This window comes from Mytilus californianus, unplaced genomic scaffold (assembly GCF_021869535.1).
Source record: "Mytilus californianus isolate M0D057914Y unplaced genomic scaffold, xbMytCali1.0.p SCAF_4, whole genome shotgun sequence".
NCBI classification, from domain to species: Eukaryota; Metazoa; Mollusca; class Bivalvia; order Mytilida; family Mytilidae; genus Mytilus; species Mytilus californianus.
In genome coordinates, this window is record NW_026262690.1 from 29,045,352 (window position 1) to 29,066,925 (window position 21,574).

The following is a 21,574-nucleotide window of genomic DNA, read 5'->3' on the forward strand; positions in this document are numbered from 1 at the left end:
TTTTCATATTTAATTAAATGGTCTTTTGAAAAATCTCATTACAAATTTATTTGCTGTAAATCGTTTAAAGCCTTTTTCTGTAACGAAAAAGGAAAGTATGCAAGATACACTTACTGGAAATGTGAAGATATGATTGAAGCTTTAAATTTTCTCCTGGACAACATATATGTACGTTTCGGCGATAAAGTGTATCGACAAGTAGTAGGTATTCCTATAGGTACTAACTGAGCCCCTTTAATAGCAGATTTATTCCTGTATTGCTATGAATCTCAGTTAATGACCAAACTCAGTAAAGACACGTCATTGTTACATTTGGTTGATACATTCAACAATACCTTCCGTTATCTAGATGATATTTTTTCGTTAAATAATCCAGAGTTCTCTAAATATACTACCGAAATTTACCCAAAAGAACTTACTTTAACTAAATCTAGTAACACAAACAGCAGTAGTTGTCCTTTTCTAGATTTGGACATTTCAATCTCTAAAGGAAAACTCCATACTAAAATTTACGACAAAAGAGACAACTTTTCATTCCCTATTGTTAATTTTCCTTTTTTAGACGGTGATGTTCCTTTGGTTCCATCATACGGTGTTTATATATCCCAACTCGTTCGTTATGCCCGTGTGTGTAGTGATGTCATAGATTTTAACGAACGTAATCAATGCATCACTGGTAAATTATTAAGTCAGGGATTTCGTTACCATAAATTACGTAAAACTTTTACTTAATTCTTTCATAGATACAAAGATTTGATTTGTAAATTTGGCTGTACCTGTAGAAAACTGATTAGAAACGGTATTTCACATCCTAAATTTTAAGGTAATATTGTACTTAAAGCGCGGAAATCACTATGTGATCCGTGTAAACTCATTGAACCTTTAAACAAACTTATTAAATTTGTATTCTTTTCAAACGGGATGTATAAAGACACAACCACGTTCATTTTGATCTATAAAGAGGTTAATTCCTAACTATCTTACTGCCTGTCGATACATTTATTTTTGGCATTGCACAAGTCATGTCTTCTTTGACTGTCCATGACGTTAAAATACTAAATCCCTGTGATGTGTTTTAGTTGATTTTAGTCTCTGATGCATGATTTTTTATTATTAATTGTTTTTGGCTTTTAACTATCTGTCAGTAACTGCGAGTACTCTCAACTCGTACTTTGTTGTTTATTTGACCTGTTGATACTAATTGTAATGCTTTTTTGTTATTTAAGGTTATTCCGGGTTATTTCTGGTCTATATACCAGCTTTGATAAGTGTTTGGTATTACCATAAATTTTCACTTCTTCGTACTATGAACATCAAATTCTATTTTTTTTTGTAAAAATATTTCCTTTCTCTATTTGAACTGTACACTTATACCTAACAACAAAATTATTTTCATTTACCTGTATTTAAAGTAATTGCAAATGGCTGATATTTTTGTTCAAGCATATTGTTTTTCTTAAATTGTTTAACATTTCACAGCGGTATAACATGTTACTTTTATTATTTTTCTCTTAGTTTATTTATTTTGTATGTACATTGTATCATAGATCAATTGTCCAGTGTATGTTCACTGGTGTTAATATGTCTTTTGATTGAGTTAAGCCATTTCAATTGATATTTCATAGTGTGTCTTTCTATGTTGTGATCTTACACTATTGTTTCAGATAAGGGTGAAGGTTTGGTACCATTAAAACGTTTAAACCCGCTGCAATTGCTTGCACTTGTCCTAAGTCAGGAATCTGATTTTCAGTAGTTGTCGTTTGTTGATGTGGTTCATAAGTGTTTCTCGTTTTTTATATAGATTAGACCGTTGGTTTTCCCGTTTGAATGGTTTTACACTAGTTATTTTTGGGGCCCTTTATAGCTTGCTATTCGGTGTGAGCCAAGGCTCCGTGTTGAAGACCGTACTTTGACCTATAATGGTTTACTTTTATAAATTTTGACTTGGATGGAGAGTTGTCTCATTGGCACTCATACCACATCTTTTTATATCTATATATATATAATTCGTCTAAATAGCGGCTGCTATTTAGACGAATTATGTAAACAGAATGTGTTTTCAGCCTTGTATCACCATCACTGGTGATCCGATGGATAAAATCTATCGTAGAGTTGTCACTGGTTCAGACGTACTTATATATATATATATATATATATATAAGAAAATGAATATAAGATAATGACGGTTTCAATTCATCACTTTAACTAGCGCTTTCACTGCTTTCACAGATCTTCAGGTAATGTGACTTGTATGCATAAATGTTATAAAACAATTGATTGACGTTAACAATAGTATGACGTTAACAAATACAAGGGAGACTACTAATGTCATTTTAAAATTGGAGTAAAGTCTTTAAAATGTATGGACCATAAATACGGAAATGACTTTGCCATTTACCTACGTCAAAACTGGAAACGATTTCTTGACGATTGTTTTATAATTTGGAATTCGGATATATCTGTCTCAGATTTTCATTCTGATTTAAATTCTTTAAACCCACATATTCGTTTCACAATTAACAGAAATGTCAACAAAATGCCGTTTTTGGATATTTTAGTACTTATAACGGAAGACAATGAAATTGTCACAGATATCTTTTCTAAAGACACCGATACACATATGTATTTAAATTTTTACTCAAATCATCCAAAACATGTAAAATTAAATATACCTTTTAATCTAGCGTCAAGAATAATTACCATTACAAGTACAGAACTATTACGCAATTAAAGATTGGAAGAATTAAAAGTGTATTTAAAAAAGCAGCAATATCCGGAACAAGTGATAGATTACGGAATTCAAAAGGCACTGATAAAAGGACCAATCATTACAGAATCACGGCGATCCGAAACACCCGAAGAATCATCAAACAGTTTAGACAAAATTATCCCGTTTGTCACAACATATAACCCACGAGATTATGATATATTTAGTTTCATGCGACAAATTGAAAATAATTTACACAAAAGTGAAAAAATGGACAAAGTATTACAAAAAAAGAAGATCATCAACAGTAAAAGACAGTCAAAAAGTCTAAAACGATATTTAACATCTTCAAAATTCGACTTTAATGAAACTTTGCCTATTGTTAGAAAATGTACCGATAAACGATGTATGACATGTCCAGATTTAATAGAAGAAAGTTCAATTTATGTCAAAAATGGAAAGCATTTCACAGTTAAACAAAATATGTCTTGCAAAAGTTCAAACGTCATTTATTCTCTCATATGTTCAAATTGTGAGGAATTTTATATTGGAGAGACAAAAACAGAACTGCGGACTAGAATGACTGTACATAGACAGCAAACCAACCATGAAGATTTAACAATCATCAGGGCAAACGACCATTTCCATCGTTGTTCTAATGGACGATTTAAAATATTTCCGTTGTATATGGTCAATCGTCAAAATGATTTTCTCCGGAAGAAGAAAGAAGAATTATTCATAAACATTCTCAACCCGGGATTAAATGATAAATAATATTTTAATTTTTACGAAACATTTTAAAGACTTTACTCCAATTTTAAAATGACATTAGTAGTCTCCCTTGTATTTGTTAACGTCATACTATTGTTAACGTCAATCAATTGTTTTATAACATTTATGTATACAAGTCACTGAAGATCTGTGAAAGCAGTGAAAGCGCTAGTAAAAGTGATGAATTGAAACCGTCATTATCTTATATTCATTTTCTTATATGTTACCAGCATACGGATTCTATTTGACTTTTTTCTATATATATAAGTACGTCTGAACCGAAGACAACTCTACGACATATTTACTGATGAAGGATATCTGTTATCCGAAATATTTATAAATAATTACATTTATAGTTCCTTTTTTTGTTATTGGTGTTGTTGTGTTCACTTTTTAGGCGTTTATATATATATATATATATATATATATAAACGTCTGAATAATAGTCAACGATTTTTCCCACGAGGGCACTGGATCGTTACGAGTAACGATACATGTACACAATAAATAAATTATATAAACGCCTAAAATGTGTACACAACAACACCAATAACAATAAAAAGGAACTATAAATGTAATTATTTATAAATATTTCGGATAACAGATATCCTTCATCAGTAAATATGATTGTGATGTTGAATGAATCATATATCAGTCTACTTAAATTAAACTATAACAATCTTGAAATTTATACAATAAAAAAGTCAAACCGAACATCAGGTAAGACGCTTGCACAATTCTAAATATGTGTTATACACGACATAGGTTATATGACTAATTACAGCAGAGAGTTCAAATATATGCTTTTAATAAAAATAATAATGTGCGATATGAACTAGCACAATTCTAAAACTTTAACGGTGACGACAGTTATGATGTTACAAGAACGATTGCGTCAATAAGAATTCCAAATAAACAGCACTGAACGATCTAAATTTGTAAATATTTCAAATTTGACAACGGTAGAGTAGTTACAACAGAGTCTGCGTATTTAAACATCGCAAACAAACGGCCGTTAAAATATGATAATAAATTTTGACTAAGGTTAACTAGTTGAACGTGGCTTGGCACATTTGTAGTCTTGCAATTAACATTGCAAAATATGGTGTATTCTGTACCAGTGGAGTGACTGTTAAAAGTCTGGGTAACCAGTATTTGTTTGCAAGTCAGACATCGTTTGTTTCCGCAACCCTTGCAAGAGCCCACAGACGAAGAGCCTGCTTGAGAGGATAAATCAGCTTCTCTCACCAGCAAGTCTTTAAGGCTTTTGGGCCTACGGAAAGCCAGTACAGGTGGCTCGGGAAAGATCTTGGATAGTTTAGGATGTTTTTCGATTTCTTTCCAATTTTCGCGGATTAGGTGAGATAAGTTGTCAAATTTTGGATGGTAAGTCAACACTAAAGGCACCCTCCTGTTGACCTTTTTACAGAATACACCATATTTTGCAATGTTAATTGCAAGACTACAAATGTTGTGTATCTCCTACAGTGTAAATGTGGTAAACAGTATGTTGGCGAGTCAGAACAGCCGTTTCACAAACGAATGAACGGTCATCGTAGCGACTACCAATGCAAGCCAGACCTCCCTCTCATTCGACATTTGAGATCCCCTGGCCACACTAAGGCAGATCTCAATCGACTGACCATTACAATCATTGACCACAACTCTGCTTGGTCTAGGGAGGATAGACTCACTCGGGAAAGATTTTGGATAAGAAAATTAACAACTTTGGCACCAAATGGGATAAATGAAAAGATGTAGTTCGACTCCATGCAGTGCTTCACATTTGGGTTATATTACTTATTATTACAGTCTCTGTTTCTATTTCTTTACTTTACTCATCTCTAAAATCTGTTGAATATACCAATTTAAATTGCTTAATTTTTTGAGGGATGTAAAAGTGCCAAGCCACGTTCAACTAGTTAACCTTAGTCAAAATTTATTATCATATTTTAACGGCCGTTTGTTTGCGATGTTTAAATACGCAGACTCTGTTGTAACTACTCTACCGTTGTCAAATTTGAAATATTTACAAATTTAGATCGTTCAGTGCTGTTTATTTGGAATTCTTATTGACGCAATCGTTCTTGTAACATCATAACTGTCGTCACCGTTAAAGTTTTAGAATAGTGCTAGTTCATATCGCACATTATTATTTTTTATTAAAAGCATATATTTGAACTCTCTGCTGTAATTAGTCATATAACCTATGTCGTGTTTAACACATATTTAGAATTGTGCTAGCGTCTTACCTGATGTTCGGTTTGACTTTTTTATTGTATAAATTTCAAGATTATTATAGTTTAATTTAAGTAGACTGATATATGATTCATTCAACATCACAATCATATTTACTGATGAAGGATATCTGTTATCCGAAATATTTATAAATAATTACATTTATAGTTCCTTTTTTTGTTATTGGTGTTGTTGTGTACACTTTTTAGGCGTTTATATATATATATATATAGATTTTACCACTGCATCGAGTGTGATACGATATTTATCCACTCGAGACAGTTAAATTTTCAAATTCAAAACGCGAGGCTCGCCGAGCGTTTTAAATATTTAAAATTTAACTGTCGAGAGTGGATAAATATCGTATTACACGAGATTTGGTGGTGGAATCTGTTTCTCTAATGATTTTCAAACAATACGCAGGCAAACTTATTCCTTCTTTTCGAATGATCTGCAAAAAGATGTGTTCTTTCTATGTGACGTCATCAGGCATGGTCGCCTTTTTTCATGCCGTCACAATAGGAAATTCAGAGGAAAGCAAGAAAATTCGACGTCATAATCGGATTTTAACCAATGAAGAACTGAGATCAAACGAACCACACGTTGATTAAATTTTTTTTATACAATGGGTGCAGAAAGGGATAAATTGACGAAGAATTAGAGAAATATATATAACTGCCTAAGAATGTAACTTTAACACGCTAATGGGTGTTATAAAAATAGTTGTTATATTTTATATATTCACCCAATATTTCGCTAAACAAATAAGCTTCATCAGGCGCGTGCAGCAATCAAGAATTCACTGAAGGAGTTAAGCTCCTAATTGAATCTGGAAGTAGAGCTCTGGGTGCAATGATTTCAAAGCACTACAGCGTTAAAGGTCTAGGTTTTTTCGGTTTATGAAAAGCTGTATTACAATACAGTTGTTCCAGTATGAGATTGCGCCTCAGAAATCTGCGGATTTACGAAATATGACTTTGCTGATGAACTGCAATCCAGAGCTGCAAGGACATTTCTTGGTGTAGGTAAGCGAGCACTCATTCCTTATTTAACAAGAGTAACAAGCTGGATGAAAGCACAACTTAGATGCCATTTGAACATGATAAGGCTATGGACAAGAATAATTCGTATGATAGACAACGGACTACAAAAAAATGCTTATCTATGGGTAAAAAAACAAAACAACGGGAAAAACAGTTGGGCTACAGAAATAAGATGAATAATGAACAAACGTAAATTTATAAATCTTCACAACCTGAATAGTCTACTAGGTATGAGTTGTAAGACCTTTCTTTACCTAGTAAAACCAAAACTTTCAAAGTTATAGCAGCAGAAAATTGAAAAGTCGAATGTACTAGAATGCCTAAATTGAGGACTTATGTGAAAATCAAACTGATTATTGCCAGGAACCTACACTTCACAAAACATTATTAACAAACATCGTGCAGTCTTATCCAAACTTAGAAGTGGAACTGAGAAATTGAGAAAGGGAAATACAGTAGAAATAAGGACTTGCAAATTTTGTTTGAACCACTAAGTTGAAAATGTGATGCATTTTGTAATGAAATGTGCGGCATATGAACAAGGAAGACAAACAAAGCTTAACAACGATTAACAGAAACTTAACACCAACTTACAAGAACTGAGTGAAGAAGAACATTTTAAAACTCTTTTTTCATCCTCTGAGTCAATATGTACAGTTACAAACTATTTAACAACTGCATGGGATGTGCAATCATCAAAATATTCGGAAGTTCTTACAAAGTCTTACAAAAATTACCATAGACTTTTTGTGTGTATTTTTTTTATATGTCATGTATGTGAAATATTAATTTTTTCAAAATCCTAAGAAACAATATTAAATAATCAACAGAAACTGAGAAGAAACTTTAATATAAGATAAAAAACTTTCTTTTATTAGTTTATATAAACATCTATGACAAAATGATATTAAATGTATGATAACTATATTTTTGTTAAAGTGTTTGAACTTGAAAATCTTGCTATGGAACATCGTTTATAATAGCAGAGTTAGAAAGATTGCCTCATTTATATATATTCATGTCACATTATCAACTTTTTACTTGTTTGGCTTTATAACTATTTTGATCTGAGCGTCACTGATGAGTCTTGTGTAGACGAAACGCGCGTCTGGCGTATTAAATTATAATCCTGGTACCTTTGATAACTATTTACTGTCAGTACAAACAAATTATTATTTTTATTCTTTAACAAAATCGCTTGGTAAAAGGGAGCTAATAAGTCATGATTATCTCCTTATATATGGACACACATTTCATAAAAGTGCATAATGCTACCAGCTCTTATAGCTACCAAATATGAATAAATTTATCTTTAAAGTTAAGTAATTTATTATGGAATATTGCTAATTTTGAAGCATTTTTAAATAGACGCCTCAGAATTCCACAAAACCATATTAAGGTTGAATGAACAGTAAATTGAATGATTTCCTTTACAGAAATGCAGGCTTCCTGTTGGTACAATGTACTTTGATGATAATTTAAAATCAATTTTATATATGAATATAAAAATTAGAAGATGTGGTATAATTGCCAATAATACTACTCTCTACCAGAGACCAAATGACATAGAATACAGTAATAGAAACAGAACATTACTGTGACTTGACTGTAAGCGTTGCTCTCCACCTATAGCAGTTTATTCAAAATTCTGACCAAATTGCAATTTGTTTTATCAAACCAAACTGTTCAAATGGTCAGAAATTATAACTAACTGCTGTAGAAAACTACAGTCACGTCGTGAAAGTGCAAGGTGATAAAATACAGCATACTTAAAATCCTATTAGACTTTAATTCCACTTTATTGATATTTGATAAGATTCGATAAGAATTTCTATACATTCTTTTATTGTAATTGTCATTCGAAATGTGATAGGTAGTATTTTATTGAATTGCTAAAAAAATGTCGAAACTAAGCTTTCATACAATTTTTCTTTAAAAAAATCTTCTAAATTCATAAGAATAAGAAATCAGTTTGAATTTAACCATGATATATTCAGTAAAATATATGTGAAATTACAATACATAGTTGATAAGTTTTCATGGGACATAATATAAAATCATTGATCTTTTGAAATATTGATCTTATCTTTAAATCTTCAAGAGAACATATATAAGCTTAAAATATATTTTACCAGGTATTTTAGCGATTAATTTAAACAAAGCTTTGTAGCATGCATAGAAAAACACCATTTTTAGAAGAAATAATTCAAAAACTTAAATTTGGACATTTTTCAGCAATTCACCTTTGGAATGACAATTACAATAAAAGAATGTATATACATTCCTATTGTCATTTTCAAAATATCAATGATGTGGAAATAAAGTCCAATACGATTGTAAGTATGCTTTATTTTATCATCTTGCACTTTTACGACTTGACTGTAGATATCTACAGCAGTTTGTTCAAATTTCTGACCAGTTGGACAGTTTGGTTTGATAAATCAAGTTGCAATTTGGTCAGAATTTTGAATAAACTGCAATAGGTGGAGAGCAACACTTTGAGTCTTTTGTAGACGAAACGCGCGTCTGGCGCAAATACAAAATTTCAATCCTGGTATATATGATGAGTTTATTTACAGTCGACGTTTGTTAATAACATAATTTAGATTGACAGAGTGCAAACTCTCTATTACGGTTTATATTTTTCTCTGTTATGTATTATCATATGATAGATAAAATAATGGGAATTATTAAGCAAAGAAAAGTATTACTTATACACTATACGGACTTCATATACAGGAGTGTGCTCCTTAAGCAGAAACTACTCCAACAGAGTTATGAGAAGGAAAGATTAAAAATGACACTCCGTAAATTTTATGGACACCATCACGAATTGGTTGATCTATACGATGTGTCTGTATCTAAACTAACTAACGACATTTTTAACACGTCTTAGATTTTGTTTTACCATCTACGTCGTCTGGTCTGCTAAGTACCGAACGTGACTAGGTCACCTATTCCCGAATATGACTGTTTTGCCGAGTGTGAATTCGCATTGCTATTAGACGTGTCTCGGTATTTATACATCCAACATTCATGTATTTAGTTATGATGTTTCTTCTTGTAAGTCTGGTTAGATATTGTGTTATGTCTTATCGTTTGTGGTTTGAATTCTATTTTCATTTTCTATATGTATGTAAAAGTTGGGGTGGTTAATCAGCTAGTTCGTTTGTGTGGTTTTTTGTTTAAAGTTACTATGTGCACAGGATTTATTTGTTTTTACTCAGTTTTGGTTTGGAAGAAAAGCCGACATGGTAAAAAATACAAATAATTACACCATTACTAACATAAAAAGCACAAAAATGTCAGTATTCACCTCTGAAGCTAACAAAACCTTTAAATAGACTTATTAAGAAGGGATATAGTTACGATACTGTTGTCAGGTCATTAAAGATTGCATATTTTGGCGTTAATATTGATTCACTTATAGGGTCTTTGCATCGGCACTAAACACATTTATTTAAAAACCAGTTGTTGGCATGACACGGGTTATGTTCTTCTCATATATGTTATGATGGTATGATACTAAACCCCTAACGGGAAGGATTGTGCCTGATATTCATATGATGAAGACATAATCCTTCAATCAGTTTAATTGAAGTCTGGAGCTGGCATGTCAGTTAACTGCTAGTAGTCTGTTGTTATTTATGTATTATTGTCATTTTGTTTATTTTCTTTGGTTACATCTTCTGACATCAGACTCGGACTTCTCTTGAACTGAATTTTAATGTGCGTATTGTTATGCGTTTACTTTTCTACATTGGCTAGAGGTATAGGGGGAGGGGGGAGATCTCATAAACATGTTTAACCCCGCCGCATTTTTGCGCCTGTCCCAAGTCAGGAGCCTCTAGTCTTTGTCAGTCTTGTATTATTTTTAATTTTAGTTTCTTGTGTACAATTTGGAGTTTAGTATGGCGTTCATTATCACTGAACTAGTATATATATTTGTTTAGGGGCCAGCTGAAGGACGCCTCCGGGTGCGGGAATTTCTCTCTGCATTGAAGACCTGTTGGTGACCTTCTGCTGTTGTCTGTTCTATGGTCGGGTTGTTGTCTCTTTGACACATTCCCCATTTCCATTCTCAATTTTATAATTCTATATTAATATTCGTGTAATGGTTAGAAAATACTTAAAATAACACCATTACAAACTTTATCCTAATTTTCTATTCTATTTTTAGAAACTTACCTGTGACGTCACTTTTTGTGGCGTTGATCCATTCGTGTGACGTACAGTTCATAATTCTATTGTGGTGTACTGGTGTACTATCGTAAATTAATGGGTGGTGTCCGTTGTTATTCTGTGGTTTACATGTTCTAATGTACTATTATATTATTTATTTATGTATTTCTCTGTCCTGAGTGTTCTTGCGTTTATTTGTACTGTATTCCTGTCACGTAATGTTGTCATTTCAGCGGTATTTTTAACATTGCCATATAAGCGGGAGGTTTGGCTAGCCATAAAACAAGGTTCAACCCACCATTTTTTCTTAAAATGTCCTGTACCAAGTCAGGAATATGGTTGTTGTTATCAAATATTCCGTTTCTATGTATGTTGGCGTTTGTTTTTTTAGCAGTTCAGTGTTTCTGTTTTTCAGTTGTTTTCCTCTTATAGTTGATGTGTTTACTCTCGGTTTTAGTTTGTGACCCGGATTTGTTTTTGTTTAATCGATTTATGACTATTGAACAACGGTATACTACTGTTGCCTTTATTTATTTACATGATATAGGTTAATGGCCATATGATACTTGTATATAGATATAAGAAGATGTGGTATGAGTGCCAATGAGACAACTCTCCATCCAAGTCACAATTTATAAAAGTAAACCATTATAGGTCAAAGAACGGTCTTCAACACGGAGCCTTGGCTCACACCAATATGTATCTATATTTACGGTATATTAATAATTACTGAGCTATAATCCTCTCATTACGAAAAAGTTAAACAATATATATACATGTATGCAGACAGAATATTGTCACTTTAATTTACAATTAAAAAGATATTGTACATGTGTTAACCCACTATTGATCTGAACTAAGGAAAGAAACTTATGTCTATTATCATGATTATGTCAACACAATTACATACACAGCCATCAAATGGATCATATCATATGATATATTTGAATTCAATTTGATATTGATCTATGGAACAATCTATGCAGATAGAATCTAGCACTCAACAATACACAGATTTGAATACATATTTTAACTTTAATAAGTAATTATTAATGCGCTGGACAAAGGGAATTAACTCCTGCTTATATTGATTTCCCAGTATATTTGTAAAACTCAAATCGACGCATGGTCCCTAATTGACGTCAAAATCTAACGTCATAATAAATAAGATCCCAAATCGACGGCCAATTCCATAATATGCCCCTCTAATCGACGTCTTTTTTGTTGTTCTCAAATCGACGTCCAATATTTGACTTCTCGCATCGACGCCCTTTTTACGGACTTGCCGCAATGACGTCACAATTATATTTCTGATTTGAAACAGGCATTTTCTTTATTCTGTCTGTTGTTTGAGACTGTATATTGCCCCCTAGATGTCTTTCGATTATCTTTGTCGTTGGGTTGTTGTCTCAATTTCGTATATCCACGCGTCATTTATTTTTATGAATATGAAAGGAATAAGACAACATACGTAGATCCAGTGGATTAACTTCTTTCAACAATATATTAATATGCTGTACATGAACATTGTAATATGATGTCGGTGTTTGTCGTATTGTCATTTACTAATGTTTGTCCTTTTATTTTTATTTAGTTGATAATTTGGGACGGACTGTTGTCGACTTTGTTGATCGATGAGCGGAGACTCCGATCGATCGGATGTCGTTTCGGTAATACATGGCGTCACATTGGACGCCGATTAGAGGGTAAAAATATTGGACACTGGAGTCGGTTTCACAAAAAAAAAACTTACAAAGAAGATTGATGTCAGTCATGAACAATTCAGTATACTTATGATCAATCTTAGTCGTAAGTTTTTTTGTGAAACCGACTCCTGATTTGAGAATGTGACTTTATATTGGATGTCGATTTGATGAACGGAAGAGTTACTTTTCTTTTTGTTCTCGACTCACCAGGTTTCCCACTGCACATAAGTTCAGTATGTGTATTTCCGCCGCCTCATCATTAATCGACAGAGAATCAATAAAACCTTCGACTTATGACTAATACTCATATGTTGTGTCATAACTGTGAAGAAAATTAAAAACTTCCTTAAACTGTAATTTAAATATAGAGAATGGATTAGTGATCTACTCGTTGAACCGTACAAATCAATGAGTTTTATGAATGACCGGGGATTTTCAATAATGAATTTTCTATAAATATAATTTTGTAATGAATCTCAAGGAAAACGAAACAATACGTGGCAAATAAATGATTATGTAAGTAACATTTTCACTGTGTCTACATGTTGTTAATATCTACAAATTTGTGATGGTTTTTTTTTTAGTTTACAAATCTATTTTCCTTTTTAATCTTTTAATTTGCAGGATGCTGTTATCTTTATTTTTATGTATCATGAGTACGGAAAGGTATATGATGGATATTTGTGTAAACATATAGGAATACACAGGCAAATCAAAAAAATGTACCAGTATAGAAATAAGGAGATGTGGTATGATTGCCAATGAGACAATTAACTAATCATCAAAGTTAAAATAAAGTGGATGTAAGCAATTATAGGCAACCGTACGGCCTACCCCATGCCTACATGCTGATAATATTGAATTAAAATTCTTATTAAAATCATCTGTAAAAGATGTTTTAAAAAAAGGCTGTCTGCTTGATTCGGGAGTAGGGAGAGGGTAGCAGCAATCCATTTCCTATTTGTAAATATTTCTTGATTGCGTCCTGCTCTATGACCTTCGGTCCCCGAATAGTGTGTATGCCTATTTTTTGATAGGAATGAGCTGCTGTGATACAATTTACCACATCCTTATCATAGTTACACATTTTTAACATCTTCATTTCAAATTTGAACCCTTATCATATTTTCATATATAAAGCATGGAAAAGAGACTTTTTCAGTTGACCGTAGCAATAACAATAACACAAATAGTTATTTGTTTTCATTTGAAAATACTTTTTGGTGTAAATTTTAAGTTTAAAGATATGGAACAGTTAAACAGTTGACACAGATTCCGACCCAGGTGGTCTCACAATTTATTCGTTGCTTGAATTTAGGACTGCTGATATGTTATAAATCTGTATATTGGTTGTGAAATATTTTGTCTAGTCCTAAGATTGTAAAGATTACTAGTTGCAAAATGGTATAAATTCAGATCTTGTGCCTTTTTCACAAATTTTTTGGTAATGTACTGACAAGTTACCGGCGAGTCGCGAGTATAAATGATACGTATTTTGAATAAAGCAGAGTACTTACGACATCTTAGTTATTTTGATGGGGTTGCTGGATGAAAAAAATAGTCATCCCTATTTTTTCTAAATTTCTAAATTTGATTTTGAATGAATAATACCCAGTCATGATTTGAACCGCCATCGTTGGTGTCTTTTAAAGGTTTTTTTTTTCGATAGAATATGGAGATGTATCGGTACTCTATACATTTAAAGAGACCTGGGGTACGTCAAGGAGAGAGTAACCTAACCAAAATTATTTTTAATAATCTCTTTTTTCATTACAATAGTACAGTGAAGATGCTGTTACAAACACATTTAAATATGTTCAATCGAACAAAACCCCAGTAAGAAAACATTCTGACATTTCCAACGCAGATTTTCGTATTTTTTTATGGTCACAATCTTTACCCCCATATTGACTCATATTTTAGCTGCTAAAAATCCCAAAACATAATCTGTCATCAAAGAAGAAGGGGCTTTATACGATGGAAAGAAATATATATGTTGGAAAAAATAAAAATAAAATGTATTCTGATAAAACATGAAACACTTCCATTTATTTTTTTACATTTGTACAAAAATCAAGCAGATGTTTATAACTGTTTTAATCTTAAGAAGTAATTTAATTTCATTTAATTTATTTATAGGTTACGCATGAGGCAACTGAACTCCACAAAAAATCTGTTAATTTGAGGCATCATGTTTAAAGTAGCTCGGTGTTCAGAAATAAAACATTATCACTGTATCTGATATTTATTTGGGTTTTTCGTCCGATATTTCGCATGTTTGGGAATACAGCATTGATTTGTTAAAGATATAATTAGGCGCACCTGGCTTAAATATTATATTAAAATCTATCAAGTACATAATACATGAAAATATTCACGTTTCACACATTCAGATTCAGATTCAATATCTTATTATAGTCTCACCACATACAAACATAAAATGAGATTCACAGAAATAAACATAAAACATTAAAACATTTGCATTGTATGCACCAATTTTAAAAAGATTTATGAAAGACTTTTAAGACACAATGAATACATATAAACATATTTTTACACATTTACATTTAAAATTTACAGTATACATTTATACTAAATGAAAGTAAAACATTTGTTTCTTTAAGAACTAGTGAAATAAAATACTGTTTCTTCTTAATAAAATATTGTTGCAGGTTTTTGCAACTATAGCAGCAACATTGTCCTTATTAAATAAAAATATAAATTTTTCGCTATCTGATAATAGGTTAAAACGTTCATTAAAATGATTAGCTTCATGTATCATGATTTGTCTTAAATCTACATATAATGGGCATTTCAAAATGACATGAAGATCACCTTCAATAATAGAGCTACAGTTAAAACATGTCCTCTCGTGGACTTCTTTTCTTTCATACCTTCCAGTTTCTATTTCTAGTGGAGCTACCCCACATCTAAATCTTGCAAAAGAACTTCTGTTTTTTATTGACAGAATATTTTTCAAATAATTTTCAGTACAATAGTTATTTTTAAGCAATTTGAAAGTCCTCAATTTACTTCCCTCTGCATATGCAGCAACTCTTGTACACCAGTCTGATTTAAACTTATTAAATACATCTTCCTCACATTAGATTTAACTGTTTTTCATGATCGAGTAGTTGATGGTTTGTGTCCCGTAGTATTAAAGCGTGTTAATAATGTTTTAATTTTGAGTTTTTGGTGAAGATGATTCTAGGAAAGCACTAAATTTATAAAGTGTTATTTTCATTTTTTTAAATGATTTATCAAGTCAATGTTTGAAATATTTTTCTTTTCAGAAATGGATGCATCAACCGATAAAAAGTTAGACTCCGGCATTAGTGTTTCTTTTGACAGCTTATGCCAGTGTGATTCAGAGAGCACAAATTCCATACTTCAAAATATGTGTCTATCAGGTTCACTCGGCAATCAAACACAGAACTGCGGAAATTATTGGAGAGCTGATGATTGCGCTTCGGAAGTTGCAGTTAACTTAAAAGACCATCTTTCACTGGAACTCCAATTAATAGATAGAAATGAAACTTCACATTTAGAAAACGAAAACTACATGAGCAAATCGAAAGAGTGTAAACAAACGAAGACAGTGGTTAAAACCAAGGACAGTAGGAAATGTATGACGGTCACTCAGGTCAGTGCAGTAAATTCTGATCTTGCACCAGATGTAGTCATATATCAGCGCCATCAAAAAGTTCTTGCGTTCGGAAAACGATTCCATGTAAGTGTTATCTACAAAGATAATGACATAGTGTCCAGCCATGTGACTAATCTCGTTAATGATCTAGAGAGTCTAGGTTTCCTTTGCTATTACAAATGTCGAGATTTTATTCCAGGTCAAAGGTATCCAAAAACAATAGTTCAGTCTTTTGAGCAAAGTATGAAAATTCTAATAATTTTAACAGAAGCATTTATGGAAAGCGATAAATGTCAATATGAATTGGATTTAGCTTTAGAGGAATGTTTCAGTCGAGGCGAGGATGGAGATCGTAACGTTATTATCCCATGTCGTTTAGAACAATGTAAAGTTCCTAGAACTTTAAAACCATTCCAAGTTTTAGATATTTTGGGGAACAAGGAATCCTGGTGGAACCACCTTATTAATTCAATTGAGCAGAGTTCAGATTATATTATAAAGAAACAATCACAAGATGAAACCGAGTTTTCAGAATTAGAAGTAGTTGGTACAAAATTTCTTTCCAGACTTAGAAAATCTAAAATGGACGAAGTTGTCTACTTCTTAGCTAAACCTGTTGCATATGACCTATTTCATTTCTTAAACCAGTGCAATGATTTTAGATTCTTTTTTTCTGCCATGAGAACATTAGGAATAGAAATTAAAGATAGTACAGTGCTTGTCTCTATGAAAACTTTAAAAGATTTTGTCAGTCGTCCTTATTATATAGCACACATATTTAAAGAAAATATGCAAAAACAAAAGAATAAAGTTTCAAAAGTTGGTCTGATTGTGTATGACATGGAAGATTTAATGTTGCGTAAAAATTCAGACGAAGTCAAACAATTCAACGAAATTGTACGAACAACATTAAATGCAAACGAAACTTATGATCATTTCGGAAGAGGTGTTGTTTATTCCATGGAAGGAATTCCAAAATCCCGAGCAATCCGAAATGAATGTAGAATGCTTATTCACGACGCGGTGGTTGAACCGCCAGTAACAAAACCAAAATATCCACAGTTTGACACATACGAAGCCAGACTTAAGACATTTAGATATTATCCTACATCTGTTAAACCTACAAAAGAAGAATTTGCTGACGCTGGATACTTTTGTGCAGACGACGGAGTAGTTTTTCGATGTTTCTATTGCAATGCCGCAGATTGGGATTTCAAACCTGACGAGGAACCATGGGTTCGTCATGCTAAATATTACTATCATTGTCCATTCGTTTTGTCAACAAAGGGACAGGAATTTGTAAATCGCTGTCGTTTTGACGGAACTATCCGTCAAGGCATGTATAATCCAGATTTTGAAAAACTACACTCGAGAATAAATTCGTACGTTAACTGGGATATTGCCAATGCCCCTGATCCAATACTACTGGCTGAAGCAGGATTTTACTTTACTCACATTGAAGACAAAGTCGCATGCCACATGTGTGGACATGGACTGCGTAATTGGCAGATATCAGACGATCCATGGCATAAACACGCTCTTTGGTCACCTAACTGTAAGTTTCTGAAAAACAATAAGACAAAAGATTATATCCAAGCAGCAAGGAGAGACAGAAAACAATTCTATTTGGAGAAAGAAAGATGCTTGATCACATATACCCTTAGAAAACGAGAAGTTACCAAAATAGGTTAATCATGATCCCTAAAACAATTTTGTGTAAAACTGAAGTTGCAGTAGCCTTCTTCCTTCCAATCACAACATTAGCCGCAAAAGTGAATAATTACATGAGTTAGCTATTTATATAGTAGAGCAAAAATATCTGTTAATTTGAGGCATCATGTTTAAAGTAGCTCGGTGTTAAGAAATAAAACATTATCATTGTATCAGATATTTATTTGTTTTTTTTCCGTCCGTTATCTCGCAGGTTTAAATTTTCTTATCACAAAATGAGTTCGTAGAGAAAGAAAACTCATGCCACTGAGATTCGCAAACAGCGTATACATTTTTCAGCTCGGTGTGCTTGTTTTAGTGTACTCTAAAAAAGACATTCAATTTGTCTTTTTACATGATATTCTTTTCGTCAAGTTTCATTTTGTGTTCATGTCTTTAATGCTATGGTAATTTGTTAGTGTAAGCTTTATGCTTTATTCTCCAATTCTTATATCAATTAATTATATATTGTTAGAGAAGACGATACTACGTTGAAAAACTTGTATCTGGGTGTCTGATATTTTTAATTTTGAACAATAATTAATGTTATGGCACTTTTCAAACGAAAAAAATGACAAGAAAAAACCCTCAGACGATAATAGAAATGAATGCATAAAGGTTTGTCAATCTTTTGACTGGTTGGCTTGGAGTCGTCATTTGTGATGCATGTCTGCTATATAAGTAGATATATGAAGATGTGGTATGAGTGCCAATGAGACAACTCTCCATCCAAGTCACAGTTTTTTAAAAGTAAAACATTATAGGTCAAAGTACGGACTTCAACACGGAGCCTTGGCTCACACCGAACAGCAAGCTATAAAGTGCCCCAAAAATGACAAGTGTAAAACCATTCAAACGGGGAAAGAACTATTGGTAAAAAAGACAAACTTGCTTTGCTTGAAAAAGCAAATTTTAATTTTGAATTATCCAGATCAAAATGCTCTTGTTCTGTAATTTCATCCTTTCATATAAGTTCTGATTTACGAAACCTCCCACGAAGTTTTGGATTTTTTATCTTAAAGTGGAATAACTGGAATCCAATTTGCAAAAACAGTTTACCTTTGTCGATAAAAGGCATAGCTTAGACGCTTGAATCCGAAAAACCAACAGACAACATCTAAAAATAACAAATGTGTAATCTTTGCATATTAGGAAATCTGCATACAAGAAGATTAAAGTTATGCTGTTGACTCTCGTTGTTTCGAATTTTATCGATAACTGTCGCTAAGTCAATACACGTGTTATTTTGCAAAATCTCGCTCGGCACTGTCGTACAGTTTTTATAGTCTGTTTTCCATTTATCTAACACAAACCCAATGTCATTTATTATTCTCCTGTTAGTGATCGAATTTGATAAGTAGTTATCAATTTACGGTCATTTGTTATAGTTATTTCGCTTTACGATTTAGTTTGTCGAAATCTTTTAGTGATTGCATAAATCGAGTACGGAGCTTAGATTTTCCAATCGATTTACACGGCTTTCTTTCATTGTCATACAACTTCACACGTTTCCATGATTTCTGCAATTCCTTTGATTCCTGTAATTCCTCGGACCAATATGGTTCCCAAATACATTTATTTGTTCGTATATTAGAAACGGACGGTGTCAATACTTTTTATGTTATTTCAATTTCCTTAAAAGGTAAATGTTTCAAATCGTTATAATCTACATCTTGACTGCAGTTTAAAACAATTTCGATTCGATATATAGTATATAAAAATAAGGAGATGTGGTATGATTGCCAATGAGACAAATATCCACCAAATTTCAAATGAAGTGGATGTAAGCAATTATAGGCAACCGTACGGCCTTCAACAATGAGAAAAAAACAAACCGTATGGTCGGCTATAAAAGACCTCTACATGAAAAACATGAAACAATTCAATTGAGAAAACTAACGGTCGAATTTATAACAAAACAATTTACGGAAACAAATATGACAGACATGAACCAACGACAACCACTGAACTACAGGCTCCTGACTTGGGACAGGCACATAAAGAATGTGGCGGAGTAAAACGCTTTATGTCGTAATACATTCTGCATTTTTTCGTTAGAAAAAAGATTGTTCCTCAATCCGTCTAGTTTGAATTTGGATGGGCCGTTAACTCGATTCGTTGATATACTGCTCTCGTTTTGATCGTCATTGAGCAGATCTGTTCAAACTCGTATACCCCATTCTAACAGAGAGTGATCTAGAACCGAAACTGGTTGTACAGTAGTTTCTTTAAACCCTAAACCTGTTTCATAAACTAATCAAACCTACTAATGTGGTTTGAACAGTTTGACCATTATTTAAACTTTTTATTTGTTTTCGAAATGGTAAACCAAAACAGGTTTAAAATCGGTCTCAAACGAAACCATAAACCATTCAAATACCGAAACTGTAAACTAGTTTGAGGGCAACAAATACGCCCTCAGTCTGATATTGTATTCACTTTAAAATCAATAACTTCGTCTAACTGTTCATGTGCAGTAAGGACATGATCTACTACATATTTACTTGCATGAGTAAAATCTTTTGAGCCATACAATTCGCCCATTCATATATTACAATCTTCTTAAAAACGGAATGAGTAAATAACTGTTTCTATTTTATACATCATCAACAATTTCTCTTATGTTTACATCATCAACACCTTCAATAAAATCTTGGGTACCCCTACATCTAGAATTAAAATCACCACAAATATACAATCTACCGACATTTTGATACATATACATTTGTTCGAGTAATTTAGTATAAAAAAAAAATAAAGTAACATGCACAAAAACATAAAATATCATCTTTGTTACTTAATTTTATCTACATAGTATCTTGTGTAATTGATTGTTTAAAATTGCAACTTAAGCCGCTACACCACCATCACCTCTCTTGGAATTTACATGAAGATTATCTCTGTTTCTATAGTTGTATAATCTTTTACGTTTTATTTATCATTATCTGTCAAAAAGTTTTACATCGACATAAGATATCAAAATTAAAAGCGTTTTCAACATGACATCAGAAGTTTGAATTGTCATTTTGGTGTATTGAATACCATCTAATGTTCCGAACACGAATCGTCAATTCCTAATATCTGCGTGCACCTGTACCACCTCTACAATGACAATGTCTTCCCTGGAGTGGTATCCAATCTCCTCTTTCGGATTGTGACGTTCTTTACCTCTCGTATTGTTGCCTCTCTTCTGAATTTAACCGTTTACGGACACAAAATCTTTTCACGACCATTACCCGCCATCACTGTCATCATATTTGCCAATTGTATCCGCGCTTCAGTTGTAAGTTCATCTGCGGTATTAACCTTGTTATAATCACGTGTATGTTTCAACTTTCTTTTTACTTTTCATGAACTTTTTGGTTTGTTCTTCAATTTCAACGGAAGATATCACAATCCCTGGACGGTTTCATTTCTTTTCTTGAGCTTCAACAACTAGAATATCGTGCAAGTCAATCACGAATAATTGCAGAACCGCAATTTTTTGTCATATCAATATGTCTTCTTTGCGTTGTCTTTCGCTTTTTTATTTTGTCTTATTGTCAATCATTTTGCTTATATTTAAGAGAAT

At 32.5% G+C, this 21,574-nt stretch overlaps 1 protein-coding gene across 1 annotated transcript; it reads left to right on the forward strand.

The window, feature by feature from the left end:
• The first annotated feature begins 12,913 nt into the window (after positions 1–12,913).
• On the forward strand, positions 12,914–18,176 carry LOC127739441 (uncharacterized). Its single transcript, XM_052251211.1, has 2 exons — positions 12,914–13,163; positions 15,941–18,176. The coding sequence occupies exon 2, from the start codon at positions 15,943–15,945 to the stop codon at positions 17,983–17,985; it is 2,043 nt and encodes a 680-aa protein (XP_052107171.1). The 5' UTR covers positions 12,914–13,163; positions 15,941–15,942; the 3' UTR covers positions 17,986–18,176.
• Positions 18,177–21,574: the final 3,398 nt, after the last annotated feature.